Below are 19,110 nucleotides of genomic sequence, written 5' to 3' on the forward strand. Positions count from 1 at the left end.
AAAAGGCTAGAGGTCTTATCGTTTTGGTGAACGCTCATGTTCTTGTGGAAAATGAGCACCGACTCCAGGTTCTGAGAAGAATTCTCGTTGCCGAGGTTCGATGCCTGTGAGCTGTATTGTTTGTATGGCCGACTGTCAGTTCCTTCAAGGTGACGCCGAGATTCAATTCTCGCCCGACCAGTGTGGCTAAAACACATGACTGCCAGTTCATGCCCAAGACCTGGTCAGACCTAAGCTAATCTTGACAAAGTTGAAACGTGATAAGCGAGCTGGATCCACGCTTACTATCCCTACGTAGATGGTTCTCTTGTATTTTGAAAAGTTTCTCAAGCGCTTGCTATCACTTTTTGAGACATGCCCATGGATGGCCAATAAGATAGGCAAATTAGCCTAAGCTTTTATGAAAAGGGCTAGTTTGTCTTCTAGTCTACAGGGTCTCCATCTCGTGTCATCCTCAGACCCACGTTGACTCTCAGCCTCTCAGCCCAAGCCAGTCCGCCACTCATCTTCAAAACTTGTGAACCATGTTGTGTCAATTTAACTTGGCCTTGCTCATTTGCTAATCACCCTCGAGAATGGGAGCCTGAGGATGTCGCGATAAGTCGCAACGAGCAAAGGTTTCCTCACCACCACATGGTTGCCCCCTCCCTATTTCATCACAATTCCTCCAGTATTCTTGTTTAGAACCTGCTTTTGTGAGTCAATGGTTTCCTGAGAGTGTAAATATTATCAGGGGTTTCAAAAGCAGTGAATAATAAAATCCCCTTTTTAAAATGAATATCTAAAGGGTCTTTAGAGATATTAGTCGCGGAACGGGGTGGACGCTGTGCGTTTCCTCACCATGCTTCCGCGGGTGAGCGGCGACAAGATTGGCGTTCTAGTTTGTCTGACAGAAAATACTAGGTCTGAGGCTCAAAAGTAGACTGTATTTATTCAGAATTCTATGTCGATGTAGGCTCCTTCTTTGCCCAGTCCGCAGTTTTCAGACCACACCCCAAGACCCATTCACCATTCCCACGATAACATGCCCTACAAATTCCCTGTTTCAGGTTATCTTCGATATAGGCTAGCGGGTCTGAGACAGCAGCCGCGCGTGGTAAGAACTCGTCTTTTCGGAATATAACCGCCGCCGATATCTCCTTGTTCTCTCTCTTCATATATGCAGACGAATAGCACGCCTCCCATCCCTGTAGAGCCGCATCCTGGAAAAAGCCCTGATACTTTCCAGGTATAAGACCAATCGCCTCCTTGCGAACTGCTTCGTTTTGGGGGATATTTTTTACCAAGATCATGTTTGCCGTAGACGAGGGCTCGACAGGACACATCTCACGGCCGCAGCGGCCAGAAATTGTTGGGAACAACCTAGAGAAGTCATCGAAGTCCGGGGCAGCGAGTAACGAGAAAGTTTCGTTCAGAGCAACTGGGTCTATGTCTGCCGGCTTGCTCTTAGACTTACACAGCAGCTTTGACGGCCGCACAGGGTAATTTCTTCCTTTAGCAAGCAAGACCTGCTGACCGCACTGCCTACCATAGCTCTCTTGGCAACTTGCGGACATGATCTTGTCGACTAAATAAGCCGAATCTTCAAAAACTTGCACCAATCCGTTGCTCTTAATCTGTTGATCCGTGGGTGGCTCAGGGCCACCCATTGGCAGTCAAGATCATCGTCTTGGCGGCAGAAGCCAGAGCAGGCTCGGGGCTGCCAACGCAGCAGGGCTTCATCCACAATCTTTTGTACGCTGGCAATTTGGGTATCGGAGAGGGGTGGTGGCAGACTACGCTTCGAGCGGACACCATCGGCGTAGTTCTTCAACTGCTCTGGGGTCATACCTGGGAGCCCAATCAAGCCTTCAATTGGTTCTCGACTAAAAAGTCCTTTACCTTGCCGAAGAAGTAGTCGTCGAAGCTACCCTGCTCGCGGCGCATAGCCTCTTGGGCCTCTTTGATAAGGTCATCCCTTAGCCTAGACTTCCTTGCCGCGAACTCGGCGCATATCTGGATGTTAAGCGGCAACCCGCCAGGATATAAGTTGTTAGCATTAATCTTGCCGCGCTGCTTCGCATCCGTGGCCGCCTGTAGGGCGCCAGCGTGAAGACCGCCGGCCACTTGGGCACCCGAGAACAGTAGGGCTACCGTCTCTGCCTTGAGCTGCATTTCGACATTGTTGCGAAACTCATCACGCCCAAGGGAGGTTTTAAGATGGTCGTATGCCTGAGGCTGGCGTTTATTCCATTCATCAACCCGGCGCTGCTGTAGTGTCTCCTCGTCACTTAGCCTCTGAAACTCGGCTTGGGCCTCGATGGCATTAGGGATCCATTCAATAATGGTCTTGAGTAAGCTCGCAGCTAGTGCGACTGGCCACGCGGGAGTGAATAGGAGTGTATCAGTGGCCAGGCAGAACAAGTCGTTGCCATCAAACCCCTTGCCAGCCTCGCCGTTGGCACCAATTTTCGTCGCACAGCCGATCATGGGGATCACAGACGTTACCACGGCGGCTTGCTCCCATTTTGTCGACTGTTGGGTGAAAACATCGGCCATCTCGATAACCCAGGGTATGGCCCCGACTGCGGCGAAGGCGGCGGGACCTGCAACTTTTGCAAATTCCCCTTGGATCTTGAGTTTGGTAACCTCTGGTGTGAGTTGGGTGTATCCTTGCAACTTGGCCCGAATTCTGGAATATACACTTGGACCGCCGGGCGTTTGGCTGCGTTGCACAGTCGACCAAAGCCCATTGGCAGACAACATGCGTTCGAACTCGGCTTCGGCGAATCTTTCATATTTCTCGACCAGGTTACTCTCCGTCAACTCGCCCAACTCGCTGGGTGCCTCTGGCTTGAGCCCGGTATCTTTAACTGGCACCAAGGGCTCTTCCTTAGGCTTAATCGGAAAACACTCATTTCGTTTCCTCAATATCGTACACTTCTATTATTAGTACCATTACTCGACAACTGGGGATACACGACTAGAGGATCAAATACTTACCCGTTGACCGTCGGCAGTTCTACCTTCCTTCTTCAAGATGGACTGCAATTTCTCCAGCGCTTCGTCCTGGCCGGTTGACTCCTTCATAACGTTTTCATGTTCTACGTGGTTTTTCCGGTAATCTGCGCTTCCCCATGTTCTCAATATCCCCCTCTCATGCTCGGAGCGCATCTGCATACTAGTCACCACTACACCCGTACGACCATGGCCAAAGCCACAGTGGACTAGCGTTCCACCCGGCTTGTTGGCTTTAAAACTTTCCCAGGCAATTTCCAAATCCTTCTGGGTTGGGGCGGAGTAGTCCTTGACAGGTATGGGCGTGTACTTGATACCAGCTGCCTGTAGCGCAGCCCGGTATTCCTGGCTCATAGCTTCCCTGTTGACATTAATAACATTCGTGATACCATATTCTCGGAATGCCTCAACAGTCTCTGGAGTTATTTTCTGATCCATATCATTGTTCTTGTAGTTGGGCGCAGAGGAGCGAAAAAGGAGTTCGTCAGGCCCTAAACCGGATACTTTGTCGAATTGTTTGAGTCCGCCCTTTTCTGCGGCTGCAGTATCTAGTTCTACCAATGTATGAGTGTTCAGACATTCGCAGCACGGCAAGTATCAAGAAAACTTGCTTCCATCACTTGTTGGCGGCTTAGGCTCTTGGCCACTTGAAACAGTCGGGGGATTAGGATGCCTTTTGTCCAGACCAATTGTGTCGTGGCCCGTTCCAGGAAGTACTGGGGTCGCAATACAAGTGCTAGAATAAAAGAGTAGAAAAAGGACACAAGATAAGGTCATAATTGCTAAACGAGTGAGTGCCATAGCTGGCAGGTAATGAGCGTATTGTATTGGCAGGATGTGATGCCTGTAGTTCAGTTCATGTGCAAGAAGAGGAAAGCTCAGCAGTATTATAGGAGATAGCCTCAAGCCAGCCGACTACATGATGTTTGTATTGCGCATAATGTAATTTTCCATTAGGCCTTGTGATCGACTCAGAAACTCGCCACTTTGGCATTTTATTCTGTTTTTCACTTCGCCTGAAATTAACAAAATGCATATCTAATAGCTAATTAATGCTCTTATATAAGGTCGCGTTAAGCATAACTCGCCAAGATATAGCGTAGCTCAAAATGACTCGAGGATATCCCGCCATGATATAACCATTATGCCCAACAGCCGAAAGCTAATTTTAACAGCTTTTAACGGCCTGATATATACATGGATTATCTCTATTCGGTTTAAGAGTGCGTGTCAGGTTGTTTAGCCCAAGTCTGTTTCTACATTGATCCATAAATTTCCCAAATAATGCGGGTTTGGTGCAGAGAGGGATCAACAAGTTTCCTGGCCACTGATCGGTCTAGCTTTTGTATGGCCAGCCGCAAATCGTTCGGCACCTGGATGACATCTCCAGAAAAACAGGCCCTACAACCACAGACAAATCCAACTCTACTACGGTTGGACTTGTAATTTGGTGAAATTCGTATGGCTTGCACTATGATATGGCTCGCGCTTACACATAGAGTAGGGTTCGCAAAATAGAGGCCATGACGCGGAAAAGGACAAAGATTTGCTTCACCCACAGTAGCGATTTCCTTCAATCTACACATCTAACCTTTACACTCGGTATAATACCAAGTGTTATGTGCAGTAAAGTGTTGGCGTTAACACAGTTATTTATTTGGATATGCCCAGGGGAGTCGCACTCTCATACTAGCTGTTAGAGCTAATCGCAGCGGCTAACTATATTGCAGAGACTGGGAAACTGGAATATTGGGTTAGATGTCACAGAGCTCAAAAGACCTTTACTTAGGGCACCGTTACCAGTGTCCGTAAAGCCTGGTAAATCTTTGGTTTAGAGGCGCACGCTTATTCTAGAAGAAGATAAAGCCTTAATTTTGTATTATTACTCTGAGAACATAGTCCTCTCTGTCCTACCCTCTAACTCCTGACTCGGAGGTTACTCTCTCCTCATTGTAACTATTGCTTGTTTGCTGCTAAGAAAGCCGAAACCACTGCACCAGCCATCATCTGACATTTCATGCGGTCTAGGGAGATTCGAGTTTTGCCGGATCTCGGCTCAGATTTACGACTTGGCACGAGTTCCCAAGTTCCTGGTTCTGGGGTATTCTGGGGTAACGGTATCCCCTCGTCGACAATGACCCGGGCTTCTCTCGCTGCATTGTAAAACGAGACAACGGTGACGGCCATGTCTTTTGTGACCACCGGATTAATTGGAATCAATCGTGCGGGGTTGTGTTAGTAGCTCTTTACTAGCTCGAGGGTTAAGTCCGAATGTTTTCGAGAAAGCTATGTTATGTCGGCGAATATTGACCCGAGCCCAAGGAGTCACTAGCGTCGCATGGCTTCCACGTTGTGTTCCTCACCGAGGTGGGAGATTAGAATGGCAAGAACTTTACAGCTTTGGATTGCTCGGACAGAGATTAAGACGTTCAGCAGAAGTCTGTCAAAGTTCTGCTGAGTTTGGAGATGCGTCCACGTTCCAAGTGAGGTATAAAACTAGTATGTAGCAAAAAACGGCCTTCCAACCTGTTCAGCTTGTCATTCACACGATTATCATTCAAGTAGATGCCCAAAATGTCCTCACAAGCAACGCCGAAGTGGGATCTCTTCCCCGAATCACGGAAACCATTTAGCTCGTCGCTTTTCAAGAATCCAGGTTCGGAATACCGAGCGACACCGTTATGGAGCTGGAATAATAAGCTAGATCGCGAATCGTTGTTGGAACAAATCGATCAGTTTGAGTCTATGGGATTCGGCGGCTTTCATATGCATACAAGGGTTGGTCTTGATACTGAGTATCTGGGACAAGAGTTCATGGACATGGTTCAGGCATGTGTTGCTTACGCAAAAGAAAAAGGCATGAAAGCGTGGCTGTACGACGAAGATAGATGGCCATCTGGATTTGCTGGTGGGAATATCACGGCCAATAATGAAAGCTTTAGGAGCAGACATTTGCTAATTACCCCGTGGGCATATGGTGATCCTGCGCATCCCGGGTTTCATGGGTTTGTCTGGCGGGTTCTGCGTCGGAATTGCAGCTGACTTCAAGTAGACAAGCACGTTCCAACTCGGCAGAGGCAAGGCGCAGCGAACTAGGAACTCTGGTTGCCAGATACAGCATCAAGCTTGATGACGATGGATATCTACTGGAGAGCCGTAAGCTCAAAGATGGGGAGAATGCCACCAATGCTTGGTACGTTTACGAAGAGACGAACGAACCTTCAGAGTGGTTCAACGGAGGATACTATGTGGACACGCTGAACAAAAAGGCAATGCAAGCCTTTATTGAAAACACTCACGAGGCGTATAAGAATGCTGTGGGTGATGAATTTGGCGGTACAATTCCGGCCATATTCACAGATGAGCCTCAATTTGCCATGAAAAAGAGACTGGCCGTTGCATCTAGAAAGGAGGACATCTTTCTGCCCTGGACGCAGGATCTGCGTCAGTCTTACGCTGAAACCTACGGCACCGATCTCCTTGAAACCCTTCCCGAGATTATTTGGGATACCAGAAAGACTTCTCGTACACGATACAACTTTCATGATCACGGTTAGTCCTGCATCTCCGCTGATCTTGCAATCGTATTGAGTACTTATCACCGTTGCAGTGTGCAATCGATTCGTGGAATCCTTCACAGATCTTCTCGCAAGCTGGTGTTCGAAGAATAGCATTGCGTTAACCGGACACATGATGTACGAAGAAAAGCTATCAACTCAGACAGGCTCATTGGGCGAGGCGATGCGTTGCTACAGACGCATGCAGTTGCCAGGCATTGACATGCTTTGTGACGCACGAGAATACACCACCGCAAAACAAGCCCAGTCCGTATCTCGCCAATATGGCCGCTGTGGAGTGATATCTGAGATATACGGAGTCACAAATTGGACATTTACCTTTGCTGGTCATAAAGGTTCTGGCGACTGGCAAGCAGCACTTGGAGTGAACGTTCGCAGCCCACACCTTGCTTGGTACTCCATGGCAGGGGAGGCGAAGAGAGACTATCCAGCTGCTATAAGTTATCAAAGTCCCTGGTATAAAGACTACCGACTCATCGAAGACCACTTTGCCAGGGTCAACTACGCCATGTCCCGGGGATCAGCTGTTGTTCGTGTCGCGGTGATTCACCCAATAGAGAGTTTTTGGATCATGTACGGTCCTCATGATACGTCTGCAAAGTCAGCAGAGTTGGAGGAGCAATTTGAAAATCTTACAAGTTGGCTTTGTCATGGGCTGGTTGACTTTGACTTCATCTCGGAATCTCTCCTGTAAGTTGGAAATAGTGAAAACGGTATTGAATTAGCGCAACGTACTCACTACGATAGGCTGGATATGCAACCAACATCTGAGAATGGATTATTTTGCTTTGGTAAAGGTCGATATAACGTTGTGATCTTGCCTTCACTGGCGACGGTCCGTGGAACAACTCTAGACGCACTCGACAGCTTCATTGAATCCGGTGGCACTGTAGTAATTGCTGGACCAGCGCCTGACCTGGTTGACTGCCAGCCGTCTACCCGATTAGACTCAATGCGTACCATTCGGGTTCCTTTCAACAAGACGTCTATTTTGGAGCAGCTTGAAATTGTTAGAGACGTGAAAGTCACACTGACCAGCGGAACGACTGCCGACTCACTTCTGTATCAGATGCGAATCGACAACAAAGAGCGATATCTGTTTTTCTGTAACACAGATCGCAAATTCCCTCGTGATACGGAGATTAGTATCCGTGGTCAATGGACCGTCACAGTCCTTGACACACTCACGGGAGATGAGACTAAGCTCACTTCGCGGATACAACGAAAGTGCGGCGGAGACTCCTGGACAAAGTTGTCATACCGGTTTGAAGGCTGTGCCAGTCTTCTGTTGCGTCTGCAACCTCCTGAATCCTGTCCCGACGAGGCTCCAACTGTCCCAGAGCTCAAGTGGAATGTGGCCGGAGAGCTTGAACTGGAGTCGGTCTCATTATCGGAACCCAACGTTCTTCTGATAGATATGGTCAGGTACCGTATCGACGATGAGATAGAGTGGTCTGGTCTTGAAGAGATTCTGCGCACAGATAATATTGCCCGTGGGCGACTTGGTTTGCCCCTTCGACAGGACAATCTCGCGCAGCCTTACAGAATGCCAAAAGAACGCCCAAAGCATATGCTGCATTTGAAGGTTGATTTCAAAGTTCGCGTTACATCCGCAATCACGGATGCCAAATTGGCTTTGGAGGGGCTTCCAGACTGCACTGTGGTATTGAATCGCAGACAGATCACCACGGTGCCTGATGGCTGGTGGGTTGACGAATCCATCCTGACCACGAAATTGCCTACCTTGGAGACAGGGGACCATTACATGGAAATTTCCATGCCATTTGGACCACGGACCAATGTTGAACGCATCTATATCCTCGGTACATTTGGGGTTGATCTGCGAGGTCGAGACGCGACAATTGTTGATTTAGCCCTTGACAGGCTGCAAATTGGGGACTACACAAGGCAAGGTTTTCCCTTCTATGCAGGCGATGTGCGTTACGAGTTTGCTGTAGCGGCTGCAAAAGGTCATTCTGCAATACATGTCCCAAGGTTCGCCGCTCCAGTATTGCGTGTCGAGGTGGATGGCAGGCCAGCTGGAAAGTTGGGCAAGATTGCTCTCCCGCCATATATACTTGATCTTGGTGATGTTGTTCAACGTGGATCGAGCCCTTTAAGAGTGTCGATCACAGCCGTTGGGAATAGGAATAACGCCTTTGGTGCCGTACATCTCCCCGACGGACTTACACAGTGGTACGGCCCAGATTCATTCCGTACAAACGGAGAGAAATGGAGCTATGAGTACGTGATCTCGGAGATGGGCTTACTGACAGCGCCAAGACTTCTTACAAGAGATCCATCGCTAGCGTCGAAGACATGGGATGCTGGGAGTGTTGATCAGGATCTGTGGTTCCACTGACGACGTATATAAGCCGTAGCTTAGCATAATTGCATGCAGTCAATATACATCCTATAGCGCAACATACCATTACACATTACGTCGTACGCCGTACTCTTGCAGTGATTGTACATTTAGTCTCCTTAAAGTAAGTATCCAGAACGTTGAATCGCACAGACGGTGGTGCCTTTGCGATGGAAGTAGCAACATTACCAAAAAAGAAGTTAGTTTTATAAACTATACTATCGTCATCTGTCCTAGAGCCACTATTTAGCGACGTGTTCTTTATACATGATCACGTTCTCCAACTTCAACCTGACTCTGAACCACCTTATCCACCGAGACTGTCTCATCACCATATTGCCCAGCCACTTGTTCCAAAGAAATTTGGTTTGTTTCCTGCAGAAAGTAGGCGTAGAAAACACCCAAAACCACCAAACAAGCAATAAAAACGAGATAGTACTTCCATTTGATGGCATCAAACGCGTATGGCGTGATCTGCCCAAGCCAAATGCCAGATATTCCCTGGCACATAACACTGACACCAACACCATAACCTCTCAAATGGAGGGGGAACATTTCTGCAGCAATGGTGAATAGAGTGGAGTTGAAAAACACGGCATATATCGCCGAATAGAGAAATATGAAAGCAACACCGGCTCTGGCACCATTCGCATTTTGGCCGTTGCCGAATTCTGCAGAAAGTGCTGCCAGGATTGCAAGCATGCATGCCAGTATGAAACATCCAACATCTAAATCGAGGTGCTGTTAGTTTGCAGAAACCAACGCTGGACAGAAAAGCTGAAGAAGTTTCACTCACACATTGTTCTTACTCGTGGCCAACGATCTGATACTCCCGCGAGATTAATGATCTGACCAATGACACCCATGAAACCGTAGCATCCACTGATGAGAAGTGATCTTCTTCCGGTAAACCCGAGCGCGCTGTAAAGCAGACTCTGGTAATTCTGGATAGCCAGCGATCCCGACAAGATTCCGACTTGGAGAACGATGATGGCAATTACAGTTCTGCGAATATACTTTCGCCCAAAAAGTTCAATGATGGCATGACCAAGTCGAGTGTTTGTACGTGTGGCTCTTTCGAACGAGACTTGTTCTCGAATCTCCAGTGCAGTGCGCGTCAGGAGGTCCTCGTCCTGAGTACCATAGAGTTTGCGAAGAGTCATGTCAAACTGTTCCGTCCGGTCTCTCTCAGCAACTACATGACGTTTTACCGTTAGTTAATGGATATCGCAAATCAGGCAAGAAGAAATACGTACGCCAGCGCGGTGATTCTGGAGTAAAGAAGGATACGGCTAGCAAGACAACAGCCAACGGAATCTGCATTGCGAGCTCAAGTCGCCAAGCAATATCCCCATTTGTAAAAGAACATGCATAGCCAATCCAATTGGCAATACAAAATCCAATGGCAATCATCAAGCCAAATATTCCAACCAGTCTTGCACGCTCTTGTGGTACAGCGAGTTCCGAAATATACACAGGCAAGCCACCATTCAGCATGCCAACCGCTACTCCGGCAACTAAACGACCAGCAATCATGAGGCCAACTCCATTTGCAGCGGCTTGCATTATGGCACCGACAATCGTGAAGCTGGTAGCGGCTGCAACGGTCCATTTCCGACCAAGTTTCTCGAGGGCAAAGCCCAGCATCAATGAACCGACGACATTACCAGTTGAGCCCATGGAGACAATGGCTCCTAAAAGACTGCTTGCATTGGCCGTTCCAGGTGGGAACATGTAGTCATTGAAGGACTGTTGACCGATTGTTGTAGCTATGATGCCAATATCAATACCGACAATGGCACCGCCAAGGGCTATTGCGAAAACGCAGAGCAACAATCTTACTCTAGCCCTCATGTTGAACAAGTTATGAAATTTTGTAATGTGAAAAGTATGCCTAATCGCAGAGAGTTTGAGAGATGCTGCTCAGTGCTGTCTGAACAAAAATCTATATACAGAGGGTCCAAGTCATGATATTCCCTTTGCAGTAAGTACAAGAATGATCGGGTCTTGTCTATTGCCCGAAATTTGACAGGCTTGTTCCAAGACGTTACCCCAGACGGATGTTAGCGGAATTACGGATTCAATAGTCTCGCACATCTTTGCCGAGAAATGCGGAGAACCTTGTCGTTCGCAACCCCAACTGTTTGGGGTAATGGACCTGACTTCGTGGTAGTCATTCCTTCGGGGTAACTCTGGCCGACCTAGAGAAAACAACTTGTCTTGGTTCGTTCTCGCTTTTCGTCCTGCTTTTGCACGGTGACGAAACTAACGTTACATAAGACACGATGTTGGAGCATGAATATGAAGGCCTGGGTCGAGTGTATCAAGTCCCAAAGCTCCGAGAATTGGACCTTTGGGATACCTAGAAACATATGATAGGCCAGAAAACACAACATGAATCTCATAAACTTGTACACTGGGCTGCTAGTTGCCTTCACCAGCCAAATCTTTGTTCATGCATGGGGCACAGATACCGAACAAATCACCTTCATCACACCAATCTACGAAGGTGCACTTGCGTCCGACAACCGTGACAATGATATCGCAATTCTCGAAGGAATGAAGTCTATGCTCGGAGTAGGAGGCACCTACGTAAAGCTTGGCTTCTCGTTCTCATCTTGGTCTCTCAGTCGCGATATAACCGATGCCGACCAAGACTATGCATTCAACTCCACCAACTTGGACTACGTTCTGGGCCTAGCAGAGTCTCTGAACCTTCCGGTTCTCATTCATGCGAACAATGGCAGATGGGCAGATTGCTGCACGTCTAATTCTGACGGTGGCTGGAACGACGCGCTCCTCGACCACATTGCGGCCCAGGGCAACACGACAATGCAAGACAGTTCTGGAAAGTCTCTCTTCCAACATGACGGCGGAGGTAACTACTTCTCGCTATCTCGATACAACACCTTCTATCGAGACTACAAGAAGCGGAACGTCCAAGCGTCCATGACAAGACTAGCCAACTGGGCAAAGCAGCATAAAGACCTCTTTGTCGGTGTTAGTCTAGACTCCGAGACCATATTCCCCTCAGACTCAGCCGACCACAATCCACTCGCCATCCAAGAATGGCGAGATTGGCTTCAAAATACAGGACTCTACGGTCCATCCGGTGACTTTTTCGGACACGGAAGAGTTCCCGCGTTCACCAGCATCACCGACTTCAACAGCGCCACAGGCCAAACATTCTCCTCCTGGAGTGCCGTCACACCTCCAAGTTCCATCACAGCAGGCAATCCATTCTCCGAAGAATGGCAAAGGTTCCGAATTACCCTCATTCGGCATTCCGTCTCAGACGAAACTCTTTGGATTGCAGAGGCAGGAATCCCTCGAAACCTGATATACGGCCATCAAACGCCTGGTTTACAATTCTACGCCTTTGCAGATGACTTGCCGACTTCAACGGCTGCAAACGGCGCGAGTGGCTACACTGCTTACGGACGAGCGCCCCTCGACTTCGGCAGCGTAGACAACCCCTTACGCGCCGACGGCACCAATAACTTCGGTTTATTCGAACTCAACCCCCTTTCATCAGATCCCCAGTTTGCATATGACACCATATTGACGCTGTTCAATGACGGTGCGAAAGTCATTTGTCCCAATGCCTTTGAAAACGTCACAAACAAAGACCAGTATTCTCTATTCGACTCCCCAACCACGGGAGATACATGGGGCAACGCTCTGGTCAAGTTCTTAAAAGACCACGGAAATACACCTCGATACACGCAACCGCCAGGATGGAACCCCGGCGACCGAGTATACGACTTATATGACAACTTTGACAGCGCAACAAAGTCTGGTCCAGATAACCGTGTCAATGTCTCAGGATCATCGGGCAACGTGGCTCTGAAAACGGTGTACTCGGCAGTTGGAGGCACTATTTCCTGGAGTTTCACACTTCCGAGCGTTAGTAATGGGCGACGACTCAACCTTTGGACCAAGGTCGGCATTGATGATGGAGCTGGCGCCGGAGGCGGTACAGCTACATGGTTGGCATCGATGAACGGCACTCCATTGTTTGGAAATGGCGTCGTTCTTGCACCAACATACTGGGTCTGGAAGCACTGGTTACCCGTCATGGTTGATGTGACAGAATGGGCTGGGAAGCAAGTTACACTCAGTCTGAGCACGACAGGCAATGACTACTATGGCTGGACGCAGTGGGCATCTCCCGCTATCTACCGGACGTCCGCGAGCAATAATAACCTGGCACTTAACAAAGCAGTGAGCGGGAGCTCAAGCGACGGCACAGGGTCAGGCTGGGATTTATCCTATCTTACAGACGGGAATGTGCAAGGTGGAACAGACGGGCGTAATGGCTGGTCTTCAGTTTCTCATGACTCGGCAAGCGCTTCTGAATGGGTACAGGTTGATCTTGGTGGCAGTTATACTGTTGGGAAAGTTGTCCTCCACCCAAGAAGCGACTTGTCTAACAGCGCTGGAACAGGGTTCCCCGTGAATTTCCAGCTCAAAGGCTCTCTGGACGGGGCGACGTGGACAACATTGTCGACTCAAGTCGGGTATCACGGAGTTCAGGCAGGACGAGGTGAAGTCTTGACATTCCCTTCACACGCAGTTCGCTATCTCAGAGTGGCCTCATCTCAGCTCAGTGGCGTAGCTGGAGAATCGGGATATCGTATGCAATTCACCGAGCTCGAGGTATATAGTTAGCCGTCACAGGAGGGCCAGTGAATAGTCTGGTGTGAGTGTAAGAGAGGTTCAATGTTTTTAATTAGCTACGCTGATGTTGCTTTAACGCTCGTATGCACACGTATATCCTGCTCAGGCATTTGCTTCCATTACCACAGCCGCCGCCTACTCCGATCTGCTCACGCAGGCCAAGATAGTCTCCAAAAGTTGGTTCTGTTGTAAAGGTTTTGACAAGTACTCGTCCATCTGTGCTTGCATACACTTTTCACGATCACCAATCATAGCATGTGCTGTCAATGCAATAATAGGTGTCCTACGCCCGATACTATTTTCGTATTCTCGTATCATGGCGGTTGCCTCAAAACCGCCCTGTGTTGCTGTTAGACAAATTCCTCGCCGGCAAAGGCTAGGGGAACAGTACTTACCATTACAGGCATCTGAACATCCATTAGGATTACATCGAATTTCTTTTCCTTGGCAGCCTCCACGGCTTCCAGCCCATTTCCTGCGACAGTTACAATGTGGTTATATTTCTGGAGAATTTTGACAGCCAGCCTCTGATTAATCGTATTATCTTCAGCAAGAAGGATCTCCAAAGTCCGCGTGTTTTCTGCCAGTGTCGGTGTTGCTCTGTTTTCCAACGCGGGGATCATACTCGTCCCTAGGTTGACAAGCTGACAAGGCGTCGTCATGTAGGACGTGATTCCCAACTCGAGACATGTCTTGAGGTTGACGTGAACAACTGGCGCTAGCAACACAACTGGCAAGTCCTTAAACTCGTCCAAAGCACGGAATTCTCGCGCAGTTTCGATTGAATCCACCAAGATGGCGTCGCAGTCATCGGTCGGCAAAGTACTGGATAGATTGGTTTGACCATGTACCGCGAAGTCTTCCAAGCTCACTGTCACAGGCAGGAGACCAAGCTCTTTCAGCATCTCCTTGATCTCGGATCCTGGATTTGGTCGAGCCTTGTCAATGAATAGAACGCGATGGCCGCGATATGGTTGCAATTGCTTCTGGATAAACTCGATACCGCCAGAGGCAAGTCTGACAATACAGGTGAAGTAGAACTGGCTGCCCTTCCCGGCCTCACTGGTGACAGATATATCGCCGCCCATAAGGTTGACAAGACGCCTGGAAATAGAAAGCCCTAAGCCGGTGCCGCCGAATTTGCGAGTCATGGAGCCGTCGGCTTGCTGGAATGTGCCGAAGATATGGTCAAGTTTATCTTCCGCTATACCGATTCCCGTGTCTTCGACAACAAACTCCAGACCGTATTCCCCAGGCTTTAGTTGCGATGGTCCAATGCTCTCTCTGATGGTGAGGCTAACCTGCCCTGTCTCGGTAAACTTAATCGCGTTGCCTACTAGGTTCATGATGATCTGTCGTAACCGGAATGAATCGCCGATAACGTAATCCGGGATCGAGCTATCAACCTTGAATGTAAGATCGAGATACTTCTCATTAGCCTTTACTGCCAACGTTTTGAGAGCGTTAAACACAGTGCCGCGGAGGGTGTAAGGTATTTCCTCCAGAACCATTCTCCTAGCCTCAATCTTTGACAAGTCCAGGATGTCGTCAATGATGGTAAGGAGGCTGCTGGCTAGACTTTTAACAATATTAAGCATCTCTCGCTGATATTGCGTTAGATCGGTGTCAAGCGTCAGTTGCGTCATTCCGATGATGCCATTCATCGGGGTTCGGATCTCGTGGGACATGTTGGCGAGGAACTCCGATTTTGTCTTGTTGGCTAACTCGGCAGCAGCTCGAGCTTGGGTATTCCTTTGAATACTATCTTTCAAGTTTGAAATCATTTGGTTAATCTTTCGTTTTAGCTCGTCCATTTCGCCAGATGCTTCCACATCCACGAGCTTGCTGAAATCGCCGTCTGTCGCCAAGTTTGTAATATCGGAAAATGCTCGAACTTGGGTTGTCTGGTTTAGTTAGCAATATGAAGATCAATCTTTGCCGTCGGATCGCTCTCCTCAATCCACTCACCAAGTTGCTAGCCATCGTGTTGACGTCTGTGGTAATTTCCTTCCACCGCCCGTCCAGGCCGACCACGTCTGCCTGAGCACCCATTTTCCCGCCGAGACCTACGTCTTTGGCAACCCTCTGGACTTCGTAGCAGAAGCTTGATAGACGCCAAACCATATTGTTGATTGTCTCTTTTAATACTTGAATCTCTCCGTTTGCCTCAACGTCGATGGTTTGGCTCATGTCTCCATTGGCGATAGCTTGTGTGACGGCTGATATGCTTCTCACCTGCACCGTGAGATTGGAGGCCATAGTATTGACATTCTCTGTTAAATCCTTCCACTTGCCCTCGAGATTTGAAACTTGGGCCTGTCCACCCAGGGTTCCTTCTGTTCCGACCTCTCGAGCTACCTTGCTGACTTCGGACGCAAACGCGCCTAACCGATCAACCATTTGGTTAATCGTATTCTTCAATTCGAGGATTTCTCCTTTTGCTTCCACGCTAATCTTCTTGGTAAGGTCTCCTTTGGCTACAGCCGTAGTCACCTTGGCAATCTCGCGCACCTGGGTCGTAAGGTTCATAGCCATATAGTTCACATTCTCAGTGAGATTTCGCCACGTCCCTTGGACGTCGTGTACTGTAGCCTGGCCTCCAAGGCGGCCTTCAGTGCCGACCTCTTCAGCGATTTTCGTGACCTCTCGAGCAAACTGCTGCAATTGATCGACCATAGAGTTAATAGTTGATTTGAGCTCGTAGATCTCTCCTCGACAATCAGCTTGGACCTTTTGTGTAAGATCACCCTTGGCTACAGCTGTTGTGACCTTGATGATATCCCGGACTTGGGTTGTAAGATTATTGGCCATGGCGTTGACATTGATTGTTAGGTCGTTCCACATTCCCTGTACGCCAGCAACATCAGCCTGTCCACCAAGAATGCCCTCCGTACCAACGTCTCTCGCCACGCGGGTGACCTCCGAAGCGAAGGTCCGTAGTTGGCCGACCATAGTGTTGATGGTCTGTTGCAACTCCAAAATCTCGCCTCTTGCCGGCCGCTCAATTTTTTTGGTCAGATCGCCATGAGCGACCGCCGTTGTGACAGACGCGATCTCTCGGACTATTTTACAAGATTAGGCGTTTGTTGCGGAAGTTTCGTCAAAAGGTACGACTCCTAGTCAGCTCAACTTACCTTGATCGGTGAGGTTTTGTGCCATAATATTCACTAATAAGAACGTGTTAGATGAGAACTGCATTTGATATAAGCAACGGGATAGAAATGTTTACCATTATCGGTTAGTTCTTTCCAAGTTCCATCAATTCCATCTATGATCGCCTGCCCTCCCAATAAGCCTTCCGTACCAACCTCTCGGGCAACTCGGGAGACCTCTCTCGCAAACGTTTGCAGTTGATCCATCATGGCATTAATGGTGCGCTTGAAATTGTTGATCTCGGGGTCCAGTTCTTCATCATTCATGTGTACCTTCATGGTCAGGTCTCCGCGGGCAACAGCAGTGATAATCTGGCCAATCTCCCTAAGCACTTTCTGGAAAGCTTCATTTGCTTTCTGATGCTTGAGCAACTCCTTCTCCAATTCCGCCATAGACCCGTACTCATTCGCCTTGATCGCCCTCTGCGGTAACTGCATCTGGGTGGTGAGAGAGGCGGCGGAACTGCCGGATTTCTGAAGGGAACTTGAAAAAACGCCTGGCTCGTCGCTATTCTCATCTTGACCTGAGTCGGCAGCGTCATGTTGTAGCCGGCGACGCTTAGAAGAGGGGTTGCCACCGTCTACATCGTCCCGACCATTGTGACTGAGACTCGGCCTGGCAGCAGCTGCGTAGGGAGAGGAACCATTTGAGCCAAATAGAGTATCGCTGTGCTCATTCGGTGTGGGTAAGCCCGACAGTACAGGCATAGGTGGCACGCCTTCATTCTGGCGGATTCTGGCGGCTAGACTTTGAAGCTCAAGCTCCAGCCTCTTCTTCGCTTTGGTGTCCGGGCCCGGGAGGATGAGATGAGAGGTAGGATGCTCAGTCGCTGAGCTGGTCGTCGTATAATCCGGGGCGAGCGACGCCGCGAAGTTGGCGACGGCGATGAGGACAGCGTCATCGGCCATTGTCAACAGGGTTAAGAATCACAACCGGTTGCGGCCGAGTGGAATTATGTCGTGGTTTAAGAGCCCAACTGATCGCCTTGTTGACGGCGATGCAAGGCACAATAGCTGCACTGTACCCTCTGGACAGCGGAAATGTAGCCAGGGCAGACTCCGGGCAATTGTCCAAATTGTTGAGCACAGAAACTGAGCTGGATTTGTCGTTCCAATAAGGGTGAACCCCAGATTGCAGCTTCAACTCAATGAAGCTGGACGGCCATGACCGGCAGGATGGGAGCGGCCAAAAAAAGATTCAGTGTGAGTGAAAACTTCCGTATCAGCAACTCAATCAGACAAGCTGTCTGAAGTGTGGTTTCTCCAAAAATGATGTTACACACAGCTCAATGAATTGGTGGAGATGCATGAGACGAGAGCCGGCCGGGGGCTGTTGATCAAGATATGATTCATGAGCGACTGGGAATAATAAGCAAGATTAATTGCAGTTTGGTCGTGGCTTGGTCTAGACCGTTCCATGCCACCATCGACACGGGAGAGTCGCGTGTGGTGTTACGCTAGTGTTGGAAAAGTCTCTTCGCCCCCTGCTGATGGATGAGGGAAGATACAGTACTTACAGTACTAGACTCAATGACCGTAACGCCAAGTCAATTACCGCGGACGTCGAATAGGCACAGATCTTTCGATCCAAAGAGCCCATGAGTGTTCACGGGAGACTATGCTCGGCAGGCTAATATATGCCGTGGTATGGCAAAGTAGTAGACCGTGGACAAACACAGATGACCTGGAACGACGCTGCAGGGGTTTCCATTCCAACGCAACCAGGCATTGTCAAGTGATTCTTCTTGGTATTTGCGATGGCGATGTGTTGAATAAATAACGCTGTTTAACATGACCGTTACTTCTGCTGCCTTGGTAGGGGAATCGCAAACGAGCCCAAACAACAGTTACAACCATTTTGACCCTCTTGAGTCTTGACTTTTTACAAACAGATCAACTTGAATCCACAAACACCGATTCATTTTTGGCCAGCCCCCAAATGTGAGGCTGAACACGGAATCCACATCCCAATGAGACCTGGCCTTTCAAAGATTCCGGACATACCTCCGTGTTTGGGGGAATGTGAAGGGGTCCTGTGCAACGCCACAATTGTCTTCAGAGGGGCGGGCACTACTGAGACAACAGATTATGTCCAGATCACTGCATTATGGCCCCAGTCGAGGCCCGCTTGGACCTCGATCTATCATAAAATGCCGGCTAACAAAACAAGTTTGCCACCAGACAGCACTTGGGAGGGCGCTAGCCAACCTGGTAGAACTGCTCAGCTGAACCACTGTCCCGGTACTCCGTACCCTCCAATGCTCTGTGAGTAAGCTCCTAGCTTCGCGACTGGTTTGGATATCTGAAAGCCACAGGGAGAAAAAAGGAAGAACAACAT

At 48.9% G+C, this 19,110-nt stretch overlaps 5 protein-coding genes across 5 annotated transcripts; 2 read left to right on the forward strand and 3 right to left on the reverse strand.

The window, feature by feature from the left end:
• Positions 1 to 941: 941 nt before the first annotated feature.
• Positions 942 to 1,649, reverse strand: VFPPC_12691 (hypothetical protein; the record flags this gene model as incomplete). The annotated part of the gene is made up of 1 exon (XM_018290468.1): positions 942 to 1,649. One exon carries the CDS (start codon positions 1,647 to 1,649, stop codon positions 942 to 944), a length of 708 nt encoding a protein of 235 aa, XP_018148117.1.
• Positions 1,650 to 5,571: 3,922 nt separating this feature from the next.
• On the forward strand, positions 5,572 to 8,937 carry VFPPC_00100 (glycoside hydrolase family sugar binding protein; the record flags this gene model as incomplete). Its single annotated transcript, XM_018280193.1, has 4 exons — positions 5,572 to 6,002; positions 6,050 to 6,549; positions 6,608 to 7,265; positions 7,323 to 8,937. 4 exons carry the CDS (start codon positions 5,572 to 5,574, stop codon positions 8,935 to 8,937), a joined length of 3,204 nt encoding a protein of 1,067 aa, XP_018148118.1.
• Positions 8,938 to 9,201: 264 nt separating this feature from the next.
• On the reverse strand, positions 9,202 to 10,794 carry VFPPC_00101 (MFS monosaccharide transporter protein; the record flags this gene model as incomplete). Its single annotated transcript, XM_018280194.1, has 3 exons — positions 9,202 to 9,668; positions 9,737 to 10,135; positions 10,197 to 10,794. 3 exons carry the CDS (start codon positions 10,792 to 10,794, stop codon positions 9,202 to 9,204), a joined length of 1,464 nt encoding a protein of 487 aa, XP_018148119.1.
• A 540-nt stretch (positions 10,795 to 11,334) lies between these two features.
• VFPPC_12692 (f5/8 type C domain-containing protein) lies at positions 11,335 to 13,611 on the forward strand (the record flags this gene model as incomplete). Its single annotated transcript, XM_018290469.2, has 1 exon — positions 11,335 to 13,611. One exon carries the CDS (start codon positions 11,335 to 11,337, stop codon positions 13,609 to 13,611), a length of 2,277 nt encoding a protein of 758 aa, XP_018148120.1.
• Positions 13,612 to 13,755: 144 nt separating this feature from the next.
• On the reverse strand, positions 13,756 to 17,681 carry VFPPC_00102 (two-component osmosensing histidine kinase (Bos1); the record flags this gene model as incomplete). Its single annotated transcript, XM_018280195.1, has 5 exons — positions 13,756 to 13,959; positions 14,016 to 15,524; positions 15,589 to 16,682; positions 16,755 to 16,787; positions 16,850 to 17,681. The coding sequence occupies 5 exons, from the start codon at positions 17,679 to 17,681 to the stop codon at positions 13,756 to 13,758; spliced, it is 3,672 nt and encodes a 1,223-aa protein (XP_018148121.1).
• Positions 17,682 to 19,110: the final 1,429 nt, after the last annotated feature.

Source organism: Pochonia chlamydosporia, chromosome 1 (assembly GCF_001653235.2).
Source record: "Pochonia chlamydosporia 170 chromosome 1, whole genome shotgun sequence".
NCBI lineage: Eukaryota > Fungi > Ascomycota > Sordariomycetes > Hypocreales > Clavicipitaceae > Pochonia > Pochonia chlamydosporia.